The sequence below is a fragment of the Homalodisca vitripennis genome, chromosome X (assembly GCF_021130785.1).
Source record: "Homalodisca vitripennis isolate AUS2020 chromosome X, UT_GWSS_2.1, whole genome shotgun sequence".
Lineage (NCBI taxonomy): Eukaryota > Metazoa > Arthropoda > Insecta > Hemiptera > Cicadellidae > Homalodisca > Homalodisca vitripennis.
In genome coordinates, this window is record NC_060215.1 from 51198138 (window position 1) to 51219530 (window position 21393).

General features: G+C 32.3%; 1 protein-coding gene across 5 annotated transcripts in view; it reads left to right on the forward strand.

The window, feature by feature from the left end:
* The window catches only part of LOC124368992, a 165636-nt gene that overhangs the window by 56530 nt on the left and 87713 nt on the right, over positions 1-21393 (forward strand). Inside the window, exons 10-11 of one of the 5 annotated variants that reach the window (XR_006923031.1) lie at positions 1373-1498; positions 18652-18771. The exons of 2 other annotated variants lie outside the window; for them this stretch is intronic. Coding sequence is in view for 2 of the 3 variants with exons in the window: in XM_046826588.1 (XP_046682544.1) it covers positions 18652-18735 (84 nt within the window). In the remaining variant the exon portion in view is untranslated. Of the gene's footprint in view, positions 1-1372; positions 1756-18651; positions 18772-21393 lie in introns of those variants that run through there. 2 more of the 5 variants (XM_046826588.1, XM_046826589.1) reach the window with 2 other exon arrangements.

Sequence of the window (21393 nt, forward strand, 5' to 3'; positions counted from 1 at the left end):
TGAACAGTCTTCGTTCTTCCTACATTTAGACTCAGAATTGGTACTCTAAAAACCATTCCAAGCTAAAATTTATGAAAAAATAATAAATATTGATGTGCAACACCAAAAAGTGCCACTATTCTGATTTAATTATGACATAACACTATATTTTCTTGATCTAATAAAACAGTCTGTATAAAAATCTGCCCTTGTTCTTGCCCCCAGTATAAAAAACATACTAAAGTAAAGGTGGCACTAGCTTTGCATATGGTGACTATTTGAACTAAGGATATTGATATCAGAGCAGACTGTTTGGAACAATGGAGAATACAAGAATATTGGTGTTATTAAAAGTAGTACGTCACATCTTTTGCGGAGGCATGATAGTAATATGTATGAATTCTAGTAACATCATGGAAATTTTTTATTTAAGTGAAGACAAATGTAAAACATCTCATATTTTAGGGTTGGATATGTTAGTTCAGTTTTTTGTCTGTGGGTTTTACTTAAAACTTCATAATTTATGAATAGTGGTACAGTTGTATAGTTTTGAGTAACTCTTGTTCTAGAAGATATTTTGAGCTTAAACTAAAAAAAAAATCTTTCGGCTTAAAGACGTGACGGGAATAAGAAATTTTACACATGGAGTGCAGTAAATTCCATTTAGTGCTCTTATCTTAATCACATCAAGACATTACATGTAAAATAGAGTGTAAGCCATAATATATATTTTAACTATATGTAATATCTAGTTACAAATATGTATTGTAGAGTAGTATAACACATTGACTACAGAAAATGTTTGGTGCATGCTAGTTTTTATTCATATTACACATTGCATATATTTGTATTCTAATTGTAAAATACATTTAATCTATGCAAATGTTTTATTTTTATATAGTTTTTAGTAATTTTTAATGTAGTGAAGAGTGGTTTTCAACAAAGGTAAGTTTTACAAAGATAAATTGAATATTATTATTGTGTGTGTTCTATAAAAATGTAGTCCTTAGAAAGTTGGCAATGATTTTGAGAGAAAGAAAATAATTAACTCCATCTGTGTTTTCAAATGATGGGTAAAGGAAGATGAGTTGAATTTATGCATTTCAATACAATCCGGAACATGAAATTAGTTCCATGACTAATCTAGGGAATTGGTCCACCATTTTTTATTATACTTTTTCAGTAACATAGTAATTGAAAGAATATCATTATAGTCCTTAAATTTCTGTATATGTTGTCATTTAAATTCATCATTTTTAATCGTTTTAGTTATCTGATTTGATAATACTTGTATTTTTATTAAAGTTACCTTGCTATTGATTTTTCAGTGAATTTACATGTTACATTGACTATTTTTGTGAAGTGTTAAATGTTTATTTGTGATTTTCTCAAGTCGATGCGATGAACGAGCCTGGGCGAGACAAGTGCCAAGTTTTGTCAGGATTTATGACAGTTTCATCAAGGAACTCAAAGTAAACCTCATTCCGACTTAGCTGGTTCTAGACCTCTCTTGCTGATGGTAATATTGTTAGTTGCTTTATCTATAGTGACATTATATGATTGTGTTGTTTCTTTTGTACGTGATTTGTCCCTAAAACTTGTTAAAGTGAAATTTATATTTCAAAGTTTTAAGTGTTGTGTAATCTTTCTTATGAATAAAATCTAAGTGGAGTTTAAGATATAATTGAAATTATAATTTCTATTATATATGTAATATTAAGAAATTGTAACATTATGTTGTTGGAGAATAAAAGAAAATCATACAAATCAAGAGTATGCCATTTCTATTGTATATATTCCACTGAGTTAAATGTATGTAAATTAATTTGTAACTAAGATTTACTCCTTCTGAACATTAATTTAGTTTGGAATTATTCTAGCTAAAATCGCTTAATACAAATAACTGGATTTCTTTTGGCAACCACCTTAAATATTTATATTGTTTTACTAATGTGCGTATACTTTCCACCTTTGATTGTTTTTGTTGTAATGAGTAATGGTCTCCAATCCCTAGAAGGGTTCACTACTGTGTTAGTGCTATGTGGCTCCCTTTTTCCATGGTGAGATTCTTGAGGTGTGTCCACTATTCCGTGTCATGGTGGATGTGCAGTACAGCTGTTTAGTCAGCGGGCTTGAGTTAAGGGCTGGACTCTCAGGTGGGCGGGGAGAGAGGGCTACCGGTGTTGTAGTCAGTGTGAGTCATGCATGCAGGGGTGGGACTAGATAACTGACCTGTCAGTCTTGATGTACAATACTTTATAATATAAAAAGTCAAATAAACACAAATTATACATTTTAACCCAATTTTAGTTAATAATTATAGTCATTATTTAGGGTGAATATGATTATTTCAAGACACTCTCATGCTTTAGATGCTCAGCCTTTCCCAGTAAAAAAGCCAACTTCACTATATAATACAGACGTTTTTAAATATTTACAGTCTTTTACGGTTGTTGTTAGAGTAAATATTTGGAAAAAATAAGGGTAACTTAAACATTTTGAAAAATAAGATTCTTTATATCTCTTTAAACATATACAAATGCAATGTTTATCACCAGAAAATTCATAATGTTAGTATAACTAGCCAATACTGAATTCCTCAATTTCATATATACAACATTGTTCAATTAACCTTTAAGAAAATAAATATATGATTAAAAAATAATGTACAACTACAATAAATAAGTTCATAACATAACAACAACAAATAAAATGTATAAGAAGTAATAAGAGAGAATAAAATAAATAACAACTCAATAAATTAGTAACGGTGGCCTCAAAATTGACACAGGACAAATGCTCATCAAAAGTCTTTGTCTAATAAATCAATTTTAACAGAAACAACAAATATAAAAACTGTAGACTAAAATCTTATTTCACTAATGTCACAGAACAAATACTTGTCAATTGAATGAAAGGCTTTTTCTTCAACCATATACCAATAGAGCTTTTAAACTTAACAACACTAACTGTCCATGCTTTATCAGGCAAGTTATTGAAAAGTTTGATTTCCATACATAAATTACTTAATTCTTAGTTTTTTCTAGTCTACAATTTACCATATCTAGCTGCCTTTGTTCCTTGTATAATAATTGTGTGTATTTTGTCTGAGCTAATATTTTTGTAAATTTTCTTTTCATTTTAATAAACATGAATATATATATATATATATATATATATATATATATATATATATATATATACACACTTGGCAGAGTCATAATTTTAAGTTCTTTGACAAGTTCTGTCAGGTAAACCTTTAATCACTCTTACCTACTATTTCCCTATAACGAAATTCCATACATTAAAAGTGGATGAAAGAATAGTTATCTTGGAATTTTGTCCGTGATAAACGACTTAATCTTATTATTTTTCAATACGTTTAATGATGTCTGAATATTAACATCAGACACTGTATGAACCAAGCCATAATACAAACGTTCTACATAAAGTTATAAAATGTATAAAAGTTTATAGCACTCTTGCTGATTCAATTACAGATTACTGCGAAGTATGAATAGATTACTTATTGGGAATCGCAATATATATGAATATTATTTATAAACATTATTAATAAAATAAAGTATTAATAGTAACAACAGATAATTATATATACCTGATTATGGGAAATTTGTTTTGATTCAACCATATCGTATAATGTTATTTGAACCTACTAATATTGCTTTCACAGAATTGAAATTAATATTTCGATTATAATATTTAACACATTGGAGGTGTTCAGAAAATATTCAGCTTAAATGAAAACAAAGGCCGAATGGCATTAATACATTTTTATTCTCCGGCGCTAACAGAAGACAACTTTTGCAGGTGTTATTTTGACAGCAACGTTTTTGGTGTGGTTAGTAGCGAGTGATAACCGGCTGTACTGTACTATGGGATTTTGGCATAGAATGCCTCTATCTCCCTCACAGATATTAGGTTGGAGCTGAGTTTTTACAGCTTCTTTTCTTAGAGAAATGTATATATATACAAGTCTGATCAGACTTTTCAAACACCTTGTATATATATATATATGAAGTGAACTTGGAATAGCAAGTTCATTTTCAGTACACAAAAATAACACAATAATAAAATGTTTAGTCGCATACTAAGGTCCATCTTTTTCCAACATACATTCATTGTCATTATCATACAATACACAATATTAATATATGTATATATATATATATATTAATATATGTATATATATATATATATTAATATATGTATATATATATATATATTAATATATGTATATATATATATATATATATAAATATATGTGTATATATATAAATATATGTATATATATATATATATATATATATATATATATATATATATATACCGGGTGAGTTTTTTAAAGTAGTCCAATTGCTAACTTTTTAATTACACGACTTAGCACCACACTTTAAATTTGGAACTTGCTCAATTTTAAGTTTCACTCAGGAATACACTTTCAAATTTTTTGAAGATGGCCGCCATTTTCCAGTATGGTGGCCAACTTTAAAATCTTTTATGGAACACCCTGTATTTTATGTTGTTTTTAGATTCTACTCTCAGATTCTAAATGAATATCAAAGCAAAATGATTAATGCTCAGCGTAAAATATGTCTAATATCAAATCACATACAAATTACACGCATAATAAAACACTAACAACACATAAAACTAACATTGATTAAACGTGCTTTAGGAATTCATGCAACTGATGATGAAAACTTCCAGTCAAAGTAGCTTCTAAACCATTAGAGATATTGAAAAACTCTCAATTGCAAAAATGTTTTATTTTTTAGAGTAGAATCTAAAAACAACATAAAATACAGGGTGTTCCATAAAAGATTTTAAAGTTGGCCACCATATTGGAGAATGGCGGCCATCTTCAACAAAAAATTTGAAAGTGTATTCCTGAGTGAAACTTAAAATTGAGCAAGTTCCAAATTTAAAGTGTGGTGCTAAGTCGTGTAATTAAAAAGTTAGCTATTGGATCACTTTAAAAAAACTCACCCGATATATATATATATATATATATATATATATATATATATATAATATATATATATATATGGACCTTAGTAACGTGACTAAACATTTTATTATTGTGTTATTTTTGTGTACTGAAAATGAACTTGTTATTCCATGATTATAACAATTGCACCAATATCAGTAGACAAAAAATTGTATTAGTTTATAGTCACTTGGTTTTACTGTTAGTAGAAAACAGAGACATTCTCTTCTTGAATACTAAAATCAGGACCACATGCCTCAATAATAGAAAACAGGTCATGACTGAATAGTTAAATGTTTATCCAGTTTTCTTATTTGCATCTCTTCAAGTAATCACTGTATTTTCAGAAAATCCCATCTATGATCTTGGATATTAACCCTCGAACTGCTAGTGTTACCAGCATATACTGGCAATACTATTTTAATAGACTTGCAAGCATTTTGTATAATCTATCACATTGTTTTATTTATAAGTCCAGTTGTAAACTGTTATGGGCCAATTTATTTACAAATATGTAGACAATAATATAATAATAATAAAAAACAATGGTGTCTATAACATCAGATTACTTTAGACCTAATAAGTAAACAAAATATACAATTTTCAAAATATTTTGTAAATATTCCGTTTTCACTTATTACAAGTATGTTGTACTACACCAAATACGTAATGTATAACTTGTCTTAGATTTTATGAGGAATACAAAAATATGTAGTTATCAAAAATTCAGTTTTTTACATATAAAAATGTGCAGTTACTTTTCAGTCAAATGTCTACACAGCCATAGACCTGTAGTCTGTCATGGAACTACAGCATTATTTATTCTAATAACTAAAACAAAAACAAAATAAAGTACTAAATTTGAAATTTACCTTATTTACACTATATAGTTTTGTAGTTCACGAGTAGGTCAGAGGACATTATCAAGTGGATCAACAACTTCTTTGTCTGGCTCACACAAATGTGAGATTATACTCACCAAGAAGTCCCTTTTGCTTTATTATGTTGTTTTTGTACAAAATATAGTGATATGTCAAGAAAATAGGTGAATATCTTTTTCCAGTATTTTCTTATACCTCTTTTACGTCTATTCCTCCCATGTACTGATTATATTTCTTTGTAAGAAGGGATTGGTTGCTTCATTTTCATTTCTACTACGGACAAGCACAATTTCAGCTCGACATCCAGTTGTAAGGCAATGAACAATTTTGGTTTTTTTGAAACCAACCAAGAGATGTCTTTTTTGTGAAAATACACAATTTCTGTTGCATCAAACTTTTTTTGAAGTTGGGCCCTTAGATAGTCCCTTGGAGTTCCTCTTAATAGTTCCAGTCAGGAATTTGTTTCTCTCCAAATATTGTTCAGCTATAGGAATTTTAGTATACCAATTGTCGATAAATAAATGAAGAAAAAAAAGAAAAAAGAAAGAAAGAAACTTTATTTCTCACAAATAACAATTACAGATACGATAAAAAAAACGATAAATGGTATCCTTTATCTAACAAGTTTTTTCTGGACAAATGATGGACAATCTTTTTGAGTAAGCGAATCATCACTTTCAGAAAGGATCTGTGTGTGACCCATAGTAAATTTCTGAGAACATCACGTAGCTTGAGTCACTGTCACAAACTCTTTCAAGCAGAAACGGGAGTGTCTATTGTTAGGTAAATATTGGATGTACGTTCTGTTCTTCATGCATATTAAGGCTTTTATCAATACTTATATTTTGTTTAGGTTCAACATGAGAAATTTTATTCAATTCATCTATATAGCAAGTGGTCATCGCCAGGATGATTTCTAGGTCAGTTTGAAGTTGAGTACGGATGTAGAATTGTTTTTATTAGTTCAAAACATCTCAAAACATAGGTTTTTAATCAAATATAATGTATTTTGTTTCATGTTGTGTCCACATTCCATGTCCATGTTTCACGGTGTGTCCACGTTCTATGTTTATGTTTGACGTTTTATTTACGTTTCGCACTGTGTTCACGTTAAGGATTTGTATCTCAATATTTCTCAAGATTATTCCTTGGAGTAGTTCCCATATTTATAAGGATTGCAGTAATTTATTTTACAACTGTAGTAGCCTATTCAAGATATTTTTATTGAACAAAATGGTCTATGAATATAATTTCTTACCCAAGCTATTAAAAGTTAAGGGTAATTCGTTTTATATGAAATGATACAACACTTGTTGGTTCGTTCTGTCTTATTAATTATTAATTGTATTTTCAAATGCAAAAAATCATATTTTCATTTTTTAGGAGTTTAAATCTTTAATAGAAAATGTTATTTCATTCAATTATCTTTATAGTTTTAAACATGTTTTGTAAACACAACTTTGTTGATAAAGCATTAGCCAACAACCTAATCAAAATAGTTTTTTTTGGTCAAGTAATTTTGTTTTCAGTAATCACAAGTATTAAAGATTATTATTAATTAGCTTGCTACAGAAGTGATATGCAAACACGATTTGTAATAAAATCTCACGTAACACAACTAAATCGAAGCACAAAATCCAACATTCATTGAGCATTATAGTAAAACCTGTTATATCTGCCCTGATGACAAACAATAAAACACGTTATTGTAAAAGTTGTTTCACACCATTGTGGCACAGCTGAAGTTATGTCTTCAAAAATCAAGATTAGAAGAGGATAATATGAATTGCAGTTGGCTCCAAGATTTACCTGATAAGCTGGCCATTAAAAAAGATAAGTTTTGTTCAGTTCTCTCATCTTTTAGAGATATCTAGAAATAAAAAGAAATATTTACATTTTCCTTATATTCAGTGTATGAGATTGGCTTAATTTTCTTTCTTTTCTGGATTATGTATTTGGTATTAGTTTTCCTTTGAAATATATCTGTAATACGTTCCCTGAAATGTAGCTCTACTCGAATCATCTGAAACAACTCCATATTAATTTGATCTTAAACTGATCCTGATTTTTATTCAATTTACATTGATATAGTTTTGAAGCGTATTGTCAAAAACTCAACTATTAACTAGACTAAGGACAAAATGTTTATCGTCGCTTAAGAAACAACACCGCCTAAGTGACATGTTCGTTATTTTACAGGAGAAGTAAAAAACTTTGTACATTTTAAAGGACACATTGTTTTCATGTTTTATATTTTTTGTTATTCTTTGTTAGCTCTTTAGTAGTTAGTAATATGAGACTGAAATAAAATTACTCAAAGTAATAAATTATACTGGAAATAGGCGGTGTTGCACATTTCTTTTTAAGCTTTTTGGACTTAGGCGGAGTTAGAAATAAAAATGGAAACCTGTTTTTTAATTTTATTAGATATTTCCTCGTTAAAACATAGTCAATAAAATCAGAAAGAATCAGAATCTCTTTATTTACATTATCATTAAGACATGTAATGGCATCCAATAGAATTTTACAAAGAAATATATCTTCATGTCTCTTGCTTTACAAATTAAGTTTTGTAAGTTCATAATATTCTTTCACGGTGTACAAAGGTCGTTCCATCAACCAGTTCAGGAGACTTCTCTTGAGATTTTTCCCACTGAGCCTTTTCAAATGCTGCGGCAATACATTGTACATCTTGCATCCCGTGTATGATGGCTTCTTGCTGTACTTGGTAGTGCGGTGCGGAGGGAGAATGAAGTCTGTGGCCCTCCTGGTGTTATGTGAGTGTAAGTTCTCACCTCTGATTTGCCATACAGTCTGCATCTGTTACCACTGTGAGGACATATATACCTACAATGGTCAGTATTTTTAGAGACTTAAAAGCTCCTCTGCAGCTGTCTTGTGGGATTTAGATCTGCTAGAATTCTGATGGCCTTTTTTTGTTGGATGAGAATTTTGTTCAGATTATTTATAGATGTTCCTCCCCACACCGCAACTCCATACCGCAAATGAGACTCAACAAGTGCAAAATAGGCTGTCCTTGCTGCCTCAGGCCCTGCAATCCACTTCATCCTTCTGATCACAAAGATTCCTGTGCTGAGCTTTTTACACAGATTATTTATGTGTGCTGTCCAAGTGAGTCCACAGTCGATAGTTAGACCAAGTAGCTTTGCTTGTTTCTCTTGGAGAGTATCTGTGCTTTCTAACACTGGATCATGCTTCCTACTAAAATTTATGTGCATGGTTTTTGAAGGGTTTATAGCCAGTTGTTCTGCAGGCAGTACTGAATTGTTTTGTTTGTTGAGCATGACATCTGTGAGTACATTTCTTGTGCATTATCATTTGCCAGAACCAATGTCGTGTCATCGGCATACATAATAGATTTTATGTTATTGGTGCCAAGGTATATAGGGAGGTCATTTGTAAACAGTACAAAGAGGAAGGTACCCAAAGACACAGTATAATATTCTTCAAATCATTGTCCATTGTTCGATAGTGGGCGGTGGAGGTGATTTTCTATTACAGTTAATTGTGCAGAGTTTACCTGTGTGGTCTGATATCCCAGTGTTGACTATTTCTACATTGAGGTCCTCGAGCGTAATATTGGTACAGACACAATCAATTGACGTTGCTGAAGTTGGTGTTATTCTTGTTGGTGGCAGGTCTAGTCTCTGGATATCATGTCCGCTCAACATATCCCTCATCAGAGTGTATTCATGATTTTTTGTTATATTGTCAATGTTAACATCCCCCATGATGATTATTGGATTGTTTTTTGGAATACTTTTTCTAAGACATGTGAGACTATCTCCAGACTAGCTTCAATGTTTCCCTGATTCCTGTAAATTCCAACAAGAAAAATGCAGCATTTTCCAAGTTTCACTCTAACTGCCGCTACTTCACAGACCAGTTCCTCACAGAGATCATGCGTGTTGTGTATTTCAACATCATCTTTCAAGTGGGTTTTGCAGAAAATAGCTAATCCCCCCTTGCGATAACGCTCTCTGCTGAATTCTTCAGCTAACACATATCCTATTAGCCTTGTGTTTCCAATTATTTCCTTATTTTGTCCATGTTCCATTAGGATTACGAGATCCGGTTCTAAGCTGGCAAGGAGAGTATCAAGGCACTCGATTTTATTAGAGATTCTGTCAGTGTTTTGGTGGAGAACAAGTGTATTTCCTATCATTCTTTGGTGTTTTTCATCTGAAGTACTCCTAAAAAATTGTGGGAATTTGGATTAGTCTTGGAGATAGTCTGATTATTGGTTGAGGTGACTTCTTTAACTGCTATGTTTTGTTGGTCTTCACATTGTGGTAATAAGGGATGATTCTCGAGTTCTAGATTTGATGCCTGTCTTTTATCGTTATTGTGGATTTTTGTCTCGGCAATTCTTAGTAACTCTTTGTAAAATTGAATGTGTTTGTTGAAGAAATCTTCATAACTCTCTCCTGCCATTTTCTTTTTTGGATTCATTGGGGGTCCCTTGCTTATAGATGGATTTGATATCTTTACTGGACTTGGATTGGTGCTGGCTCTATTGCTTGGTGTTATTGCATTGAGATTTCCTCTATGTTTAGCCACCTATAGGGAGATGCTGACATGAGGCCTCTGTGTTGTTGGTAAATTACATATTTTTTTACTGCTTTGTTCTCGATTTTGTGCATTATTTCGACAACTGTCTGAAATTAATGGATTACCATCTTCAGTGTTAGATTTGTGATCTAGCTATTTTAGCTAGGTCTCCTGAAGTCTTGCCTTTCTTGTTTTGGTTCAGCTGAGCTGGGTAGGATGAAGGCCTGACAGGAGAGCTTTGTGGGTTTGTCAAAACCTCGGGTACCTTTTTGTTGTTGTCTAGCTGAGTTTGGAAGTTTAGCACATGTTTTTCTATTCCTTCTTGGCGGTTTTTTAGCTGTGCTAGTTCAGCTAAGACGTCTGTGGAGTAACTGGGCTCTGGTTGTCGTGTGGAGCTTGTTTGCATTCCTACATCTTTAAATGTCTTGGCTACATCTTTTTGCTTTCTTCTGTTTGCATCCTTTTCTGCTTCTTTACGACAGCCTGTAGCCTATTAATTTCTTTTTCTTGGTTGGTTATTAAGGTTTCCTTTTCTAAATCTTGCTCTTCAAAAGTTTCTGCAAGAACTTCCCTTAGGCGTCGCTCTTTGGCTAGGTGCTCTTCTGCTTTTCTTAATGTATCTACTAAAGTAAGGTTTCTTTGTGTTAGAGTCTCATTATCTTTTTCAAGCTCTTCTATTCTCATTTCAAATTTCATTTCTTCTGCCTGTTTCAAATTTCCGAGTAGTTGAGAGTTTTTGAAGGTTAAGTCAAGCACGTCTTGTCTCAGCTTCTACTTTTCTGCAAGAATCGTATGTCCAACTTCAGCTGCTAGAGTAAGAGAGCTTTTAAGGTCATCCGTGTTTTGTAGTTGTTCCACTTTAGAACAGATGTCCTCCATCGGGTGTTGTCCATGTTGGTGTGCTATTTTCTCCTCAGTAGATGGAGGAGTGGTGTTTGGAGTTTGACAGGCTTTGTGAGCTGTATCAGCCTCTAGCAAAGCTTTATTAAATAATTTGTTTCTGAAATTATCAGATAAAGGCTGACCAAAAGTGGGAAGGTTGTCTAGGTAGGGAAATAAGTTTGAACTGTTTACCTTTGAGGTAGTGTTGTCTCCAAAAAATAGCAGTTCAAACTTTGGTGGTTTGTTTTCAACATTTAGGATTTTTGTAATTGTTGCGGGCCAATGTCGGAAGTTTTTAATTTTAGCAAACACCAGGTCTCCCACTGCATAGGCTGGCTGCTTGTTGTCCATTTTTAACAAGTATCAGGAAGAGAGAAAATAATGGGAAATAAGTTTCGAGCTTCACAGTTTTGGAGCTATGCTTTGGCTGGTTGCTTCTGTCAGGTTAGATTAAAAGGAATACCAAATAAATAAAATGTTGAAGTTCACAGTTTTTGGGGCTAAGCTTTGGCTGGTTGCTTCTGTCAAGTAATGTAATAATATTGAAAACAAAAAAATTGAAATTCACAGATGAAATTTGATTAAAAGTGGGCAGTTTTTTAGGCAAGCTTTGGCTGATTGCTTCTGTTAATGCAGTATAAGTGAACTATATATTAGTGTAGTTATATAACAATGTCAGTAATGTTGATTTCTGTAATTATTCGGTACAATTGAGTTTTCTTCAGGTAGGTCACTGTTGAAACATTAGTTCACTAAGTTGGCTTCTGATGTGGCACTGTTCTTCTTGGGTTTGGAGTCTTAAAAGCTTAGATAGATTGTTGTCTTTTGGTGTTAAATGAAACTTGGGTTAACTTTGATTGGATTTTAAGTATTTCAGAAGTATTTTGTTGGTTTAACTACTAAAAAGCACTTAAATTGTGGGACTAATGTTAAGAGATGTGTTGGCTGTCGGCCATCTTGGATTGGTTTTTTTTTTGCAAAGGATGATGCACTTAAGTCACTCTGGGTCTCATCCCACCAATAAGTTACCGCGTCTTTTGTTTCGTTGTTGTACATCGTAAAATTGTGTACACAAAGTTTTGTTTTATAATACATGGCCAAGGTATTGACACATGGCGCGAGTTTTACTGCCTGTGTGTCTTGCGTGAAAACGTGTATTTCTTTAGCCTTTTGTTTTTCTGTATCTTTAGTTTTTTCATCTCGAGCTTGGTCTTTTTGCAACAAGTGGTGTTTGTACTGTTCTTGTGTTACTGTTCTACTGTTTACTTTGAAACTGTGGCAAAGGTCACATTGATCTTTTTTTGGCTGGTAAGGTGAGGGATTTTCTTTTTCGAATGTCTTGTCAAATGTAAATCTACTCAAGCTATTTTTTCCGTTGTTATTGCATTCAACAACGTACAAATCAAACACTTCTTTCATTGTTTCAAACGTAGACTCTATGTATAGTTTTGTGGAACTGGATCTACAGTAGTGAGAGGGGAGCTTTGGAATGGACTTAAAAAATGTCCTTAGAAATTCAAAATCTTCCCTCTTCTTTTGGAGGTCTTTCCTTGATTCATGAATGATTGTTGATGAAGGCACAATTTTGTTGCCAGCTATATTGAGATCTGCAGTTTCTTTAGCACCCTCTCCGTTCAACCAATATCTAACAGTCCATTTTTTTATATCTAAGGTATTTAAAAATGTACTTTGGCACACTTGTTTTCGTTCATTGTGTACAACAAGATAATACTCCAATGTTTTAGATCTCCTCGAATGTTCAGATTCTGTTTTCTTCCGAGAAATATCAGCTTTTTCTACGAGACTAACAATGTAAACTCTTCTTTGATCCCAAGTCATTGTCTTCCAATAACTATAAAAAAATGTGTTGTCTTTCTTCTTCAGTTATTGAAGCACAAGATCTGAACTTAGAACGTAAACAAGCTCCTGATTCACAGCGCGGGCCCATCACCTTGGCTTCCCTCTGTACATCATGTGCAGTTTTCCCGGGACCAGATCTTCTGTACCCAACGTAAGCTTCTCCCTTTTGCCTCCTTTCATAGTTTACGTTTTTACTCCAATTGTGTTTATTATTTTTCTTTCTGAGTTTAGTAGGTCTGTTTTGCTCATCTAGAGTTTCCACTTCATTTGAGGAAGCAAGTAGGTTTCACCCTTCTATCTTATTGTCTCGATTTTCCTGGACAGTTGGATTCGATTCAATAATTCCTTCCGTATCTGTCTGATTTACATTTCCTGAAAATAGATGTGCTACTTGGACATCACTAGCCTTATGTTCTACTAAGTTCTCTTCATTTTCATCAACTGACGAATTTGTATTGGGAATGTAACCAGAGTCACTAGGATTTGATTCATCACATGAGGATAAGTAATCTTCAAAAATCTTTGCTCTTTTCCTATAATGTGTTGATTCCAGTTGTGTGCTTTTTCTTTTTACAATGTTGTTTTCTTGAATAGAAGACGTGCTAACGATATCTAGTGTCATGCTTGTTGAGCTTGTATTTGTAACTTCCCCAATCATACTATTTTCACTTACAGAAATATTGTTGAAAACAGAACTGTCCAATGAAGAAAACGAGTAAATCTATTAATAAGAGCTTCATCTTGAACTTGTTGCAGGTTAGATTGGGGGTCGTTCAGATCTAGATTGTTGCATGTAGTTGCAACATGCAACAATGTAGTTGCATGGTAAATTTTCTTTGTCTCTTCCCTTTGATATCTCTGTAAAAATAAGAAAAATTCTTAATAAAGTACTATTATTTTATTTTATCTCTCAATATTTGATAAAACAAAACGCTTTTTTTGTGTTTTTTAACTGTTCAGAGTAAAAATAAAAGATACATAATTATAAATTGAAACATATGGAAATGGTTTTTTAAAACAAATTCAATAAAAATCAATAAATACGCATCAAAATAGTTAAAAGAGTTACCTGCAGAACCACTCTCGATTTTCGAATCCATAGTTTCTGGCTCCTTGATATAAGTACTGGGGGCATCTTGGTCTACCGAGCCATCAAGTTTGAAATCAGTTGTGCTAGAAGTGCACTTTCTTTATGTTCACATCGTGATAAACCTGCAAATAACCCGATATATTTGTAATATATCTTGTCAATCAATGAATTAGTTTATCATCATATAATAATGTACTCAAAATTCGTGGCATGATGTAAAAATTAGTATAAATTTTGGAATTCATAAAATGGCAGATTAATTAAATTTACTACACAAAGAACACATAATTTGATTCTTTATAAACTTTAGTATAGTCACATGAAGGTCCACTCTTGATCTGCGTGTTCGTACACTCTGACATTTCCTTTGCTGCTTGTTTTATGAGACTGTTGTTAAATCCTATCTCACGCATAATTTCCTCGCTCGTAAAAAAAGATTCTCCTTCCAGCCCATCGCTTTCACTTGAACGTTCACTCATTTTTTTCTGAAAATAACCAATGTAACTTAAGCAAAAACAACTAACGAAATTTAAACGTACAAGTGAAAGATAATACTGTTAATTTATGTAAAGCACAATCATTATTAACTCCGCCTATATCCATCAGTTGTACACATAAATCATGCAACAACTCCGCCTATGTCCAAAGACATTTTGTAGTAGCATTAAACAAGTATTATTACTAACAATGGTGGTAAACTATAAGACCACTGCATAATCTAATTATTAAAGTTAGTTTATAAGCTATTTGCATCCATCTTTCTAACTAAAACATACTGTTTACTTACTGGAATTGCGAGCCTGGCAATGGCGATCACTCATTCCACCATAAACGTAATGCTCAGACTAGAGGAGATAGGCGGAGTTACTTTTTAAGAACACGATAGGCGGTGTTAGAAAATAAAAGCGAATATCAGCGCATTCTGTTGGTTTTACGCTAAACTACGTTGTCAGAGTAGTCCTAAGACAGACTGGCAACCTCTGCAATAGAAATCTCATTTTCGTAAAAAATGTCACATAGGCGGTGTTGTTTCTTAAGCGACGTTATATTATATTTTGATTCACTTTTTCCCCATTGTTCATTGTATACATAAGTTTTTATCTACATGGCCGAACTTTAGTTAGATAAGGAAAAAGTCAGTTAAAACAAAAATCACCATTCTATAATCCTTACCTTATTTATATCATAATGAGTATAATTTTATTTATAACATAAATAATAATAATTAATAATTTTATTAATGTTTGTTTCATAGTCACTAACAACTCGTTTGTGTTTTACTCCGCTCATTGTGTAAAATTATTGTGCAATGTAAGATACACAAATCACAAAATTGGTTCAAAGCAAACGTTACACGTATCTCAGTATATAGTATCCCCTATATGCTGAAATTTTAAAAATATATTTTTACTTACTTTTGGATGAATTATGATAGAAATATATGAAAATTACTCATAAGTCACAAAAATTATCACTCTCTCTACCATTTTGGGAATGCAGTAACTGTGGCTACCGCTAGCTCACGGTGACAGTCTTCCTTGCCAGCTGGTAACTCTAGTTACCACTCGCACTAGGGTTACGCCCTACTATGGCAGTGGGAATATTCCAATTGAATACACTGTAGATAAGTGAACTGTATTGTATTCATTTTAGACAAACATAAACAATATTTATACGTAAATGTGAAGAAGTTTATATATAAATCTCCGCTGACTCACTCAAATTCAGTTATTATTTACAAATATGTGGTGAGTAATTATAACAAAATATATTTAAATGTTTACTTGAAACAAGACAAAAATATTGTAGTACATAAGTTTATAAAAATGTATTCCAATTGGGTTGTGAGCGCTCCATTGGGGTGGGTTGGTCTTGTAATAAGGATCCTCAACTTCCGAGTCTGTTTGGTACTCCATATCGTCCATTTTGTCATCCTCATCATCTGAACTCAATACTGGCTCTGTTGTATGCTTAGAACTTAGTTGCTTGGTTGTTGTACACCACTTGGTCCTGGGGGAAGATTCATTGTGTTGCACAATCACTTATTACTATAAAATCTTAAAAAATCATAAAAAATAATGAAAAAGTCTAATGTGAGAACGTAGTGCATAAAAATGTGGGAAAAGTACTTCCTGAGGAGTGAGAAATACAGCGTTGTGATAGCTCCAGTGCTGGCCGCACACTGATCTCACTTCAGAACAAAGCCTCTGTGGTAACCTTAGTTACCGCCCGCAGCGAACGTGTTAAGATGTAGAAAGAAATTTCATCTTCCCTCACCCAATTTTCATTTATACAGATGACTTCTGCAGGCTTTTCACTTAGGATGGTTCAGTTTATTACGTATAGATTGAATATTTACATAGGCCATGGCATAGTCTATGGATCAACTTTTTTTTATCCAAACTAACCTGTATTAATCATAGATTTAATGTTTTATCTAAACTAACCTAATCTGTATGAGAGATGTGGATAGTAGTCTTACAGTGAGATTCAAGAGCTGCTGATAACAGGCCTATGTGCCAGTGTCCGTTGTGTTTTGCCTGGTTCCAAAAAGATGATGTAGGAGCAATTTTACGAGAGTCCTCTTTTACATCCCAAGTCAGTGATTCCATTAGCCTGTTTAATTTCTTCTTTCTGGCCACTCACAGTTAAGATATTTCTACTTACTGAAGAAATAGGTGACCATGCTTCTGCTATGACAGGCACATCTGATTCAAGATCAGATCTGTTCAAATATGATGATGTATAAGATGATAAACAGTCACAAGAACTATTGTTGTCTTCTGTACGATTTTAATGCTGGTGAAATACTCTCATGTTGTTTGCAAGATTATGTACAACTGTCAAACTTCTCACCTTTTGAAAAGGAAAATCCCTTCTTTTTCTTAGCCGCATATGCAAAAAGAAACCATTTTGAATAGTCACCCTCACATTTAATTCCCCCAGTGTTACTACTCTTCGAGGACAAGCTCCACATATGGGATACTTACTAGTAGCTACCAATCTTGGGTCCACACCATCAATAAGTGCGAAGTAAGGTCGGTAAAAACAAACTACGTACTTATCATAAGACCAATCCTGTGTTGTAGGTTTTGGAATGTTTTTGGTACACCAAGGAATTATTATCTTTGCAATCAGATTTGTTTATCTTACTACTTAAAAAAAATCAATATTCAATAACAGTAGTGAAGTATTATTATATTAAATTTTATCTTCTTGAAGTCATGTAACTTTGCACAATTTTAAACAAAGTCTGAATAGTTTTGTAACTTCAAATATAAAAGATGTTTTTTAGTTATTTTATTTCATCTAGTGTAGGGTATGCTCCATATTGTAAATTAAACTGCGTTTACATTGGTAAGAAGTTGCACAAGTTTCGTGTCTCACAGTAAAAGTTGCTAAACTAAATGGGCACAAGAGTTCTCACGAGTGTTGTCATAACCAGTGTCAGACAATAAAACTGTCTAGTCTAAACAGATTCTTACCACGAGAAGTGTCATGAATAGTGCCGCACTGTTGTTGGACAGTGGTCAGACACTAATATTTCCGTTCTAAACTAAGATATTACTATTGTATGTGAACAGACTCCCACAACAACCAGAGATTCAGCTGTTGCAAATAGTTGCGACAGTACTCTCAATTAAAACTACTTATACTTATTCACATTATGCAACAGCAATTGTGCAATTTCTCTCTCAACTTTACTTTCCAGTGTAAATGCAGCCTTACATGTTTGAAAATTATAAACATTAATTTGTAAAATTTAAAACTGCAATTTTAAATTGAAAACACATAATTCAATTTGGTCTTCATCAAAATGTTTCAGAGGGAAAGACCTTTAAGATAATGTATAGAATACAAGGTATGTTTACATTTGAATGGTTTAATGTAAGTTACCTGGTTATTAAAACTGAATATACAAATATTATGAAAACAAATACAAATTAATTAAACTAAAGAAAACTGATCCAATTCATTAGTCAGATTTGACCATCCATGTTATTTGAACACATTACATTAAATCATAGAGAAAGAAAATATTGACATTGATTTATTTTTTATTAGTTCTTTCTTTTACATAAAATAAACACATATGAGACATTGATTTTAATAATTTCTAAGTGTAATAAAAAAACACAATCAGTTTTTTTATTAAATCTAAAATGACATCAAGTAAAAAATACTTTTCCTCTTATTTACAAATTGTTTTGTATTCATCATGATCGCCAACATCTACTTTAAATTATTATTACACGTTTTCTCTTGAGATTCTATTTATTGAGAAAATAATCAAGTTGTGAAATTTATTTCTGAATTTTATATAAATTCTATTCAATGTATACTGTGGAAATTTTCATTTGCTGTCATATCTGCAACAGGTTGAGCTGTTTTCTGCTGATTCATTTTATTGGTGCCATCCAGAGAAGGTGTACGTTTTGTTTCAAGGTTTTGGCATATTGTAAGACAATGAAGTTCTGCAACATTGAAGCTAGAAGACGGTAAGGGACACAACAACTAATGCCATTTTACTGTAACTTACAGCAACTGATACACGGTTAAGAATCCCAGTGAATAGTTGTACTGTTGATGGGGGCGATTTAGTTAAATCAGTTTTGTTTTGTGTATTCAATTCTGAAAAAGTGACAGTATGTAGTTTTTGATACATTTGCAATGATACAAGTATGAAATAAAATTAATCCTAGATAGAATCATGGTTCAAGTCTGAAATACAAGTAAACTTTTATTTGGAGCATGAGCAGTAAATAGAACAACTTAATCAAAGAAACTCAACTGGAAGTAGGAAGTGAATAAGAGCTGTAGTACTTGTGTATAGTTATATAATTCTTCATTAATATTTGCAGGGTAAAAACATGTAAGGCTTATTGAGTTTATGGACAACTAGAACAAATAATTTATTGATAGAAATCAACTAAACATTCTTCTTTGTTTATGTAAGAAGTATTGTTTCAAATGTATTTCTGAATAAGTTTTGTCATGTTTTTTAATGTTATAACAAGAGTTTCAATGGAAAAATATGCTTTCTTTTTTTAACTTGTGTATATGAATGTGCTAATTTAAAAAAATGGTTGTTGTCAATAATGTAATGTTTGGTATTGATAGAAAACTAATACAACCATATTTTTTGTATTAGCATTAAGGAACGTATATTTCTAATGATAATAAATTAGGCACGATGCTCACTGAAACCTGACCAGCCCAGCCTGGCCCGGAATTTTTTTGGATGTCAAGATGTATTATTACATGTATTCTTTGTTTAAAGTTTGTTATAAGGGATGGAAGGTTTGAAAGGATAATAGGATTTCAGACATTTACCATTGTTATACAATAACAAAATGTATAATACATTGTTTTGAGGATTAAAATCTATCCCCTTCATCAGGTATAAAAATAGTTAGTCCATTACAAAAGAAAAGAAAGATAAAGAGAAGAGAAAGAAAATGGGTCAATACCCGAAATCTGCTTCGAGTCCAGACAGGAGAGAAAATGAACCTAGGCGTTGTCACTGCACAGGATGCTAATTAATAAGGAGGAACTCAGGGTTGTATTGATCCTTGGGTAAGATGATACAATAAAAATCTTCACACAGTAGCGTACAAAGAGAAAATTATGGAAACTTTGAATGCTGGCAAATATACTGCGCTAAACAAAATTCCAACTGAGCATTTGAGTGTGAAACAGCCAAAATCCTTTATAGATATAAAGAACAATTTTCAGAGAAATTCAGGTCTAAATTAACTTCTTATCACTCAAAAGTCCCACACATATGAATTCCTAAAATCCACAAACCTGGCATCCCTCTCCGACCAATAGTTAGCTCCCGAAATTCACAGTTTAGGGAAATATCTAAAGTCGTCTTGGGCATCCTCACATCACTTTGTAGGAAAAAAACTGACTCCTTTATTAAAAAGAGTCAAACTTCGTTGGGAAGTCAAAATCTTTGAAACTTGCTCAAATTGAATTTTGGCTAAAAGAAGAACAAACATAAACAAGAGAATAAAACTTCCAATCCATGTAATTATGGAACTATTAGAGCTATCCACTCAATGTAACTATTTTGAATTAGAGGGTAAAATTTACTGTCAACATGAGGAAATGATAATGGGATTTCCTATATCACCCATTTTTGCCAATGTCTTTATGGAGAAATTTGAGCAAAAAAGCTCTGGCTTCAACTTAGTTCAAACCGAGGGTCTGGTGGAGATACGTGTATGACACTTTCGCTGTCTTCCTTCATGGAGACGTTAAACTTAATGAATTTTTGTCCCACATAAACAAGCATTTCTCCCTCCATTCCCTTAACCATAGAGGTAAAAGTCCAAAACAAAGCCCCCTTTCTGGATATGTGTGTAGTAAGAGATAGGGACGTTCTTAAGACAATAGTTTATCACAAGAAAACACTCATTGGCTAATATCTAAATTGTCAATCGAACTATCAAAAATCTTTCAAAGAAGGAGTTGCATACTATTTGTTTCCAGAGCTAAGAACTTATGGTCAGACAAAGATGGGTTAAAAGAAGAAAATAAATATGTTAAAACGGATCTTTTAAAACATGTATAAACTCAGCCTGTCATAAATAAGTGCAAAAGGAACATTTGACAAGACCATGAGTCAAAAAATAAAAACAGAGATAACTTGACATAAATGTTAATCCTTTGTGTGCCGAGTAGGCAGAAAATATAATATTAGAACCGCTTTTAGAACACAAAACACTCATAGACAATCTCATAAAAACCAAGCCAAAAAATGGCACACAGGAGTTAAAAAACTGTATTTACAATATAATATGTTCTTATAGTAGGCAAGACAAAAAGACCACTAAATGTGAGAATAAAGAACATAAAGAAAATGCACAAAAAGGACTAGTAGAAAAGTCTAAAATTGCCCAACATTGTTGGTTTGAAAATGATCACATGAAAAGTGGTGTAACAATTGTAATACACAGTGAGAAGAATTTCTTTAAATGCAAATTTATTGAGGCTTCATTCATAAAATTAGCAGAACAATCACTATGTCAACCTTCAGTTGAGGTTAGGCCACTTTGGGTACCAATATTAATAAAAATTAACTAGAAACTTAAAAAGATTTTAAAAATCAAACA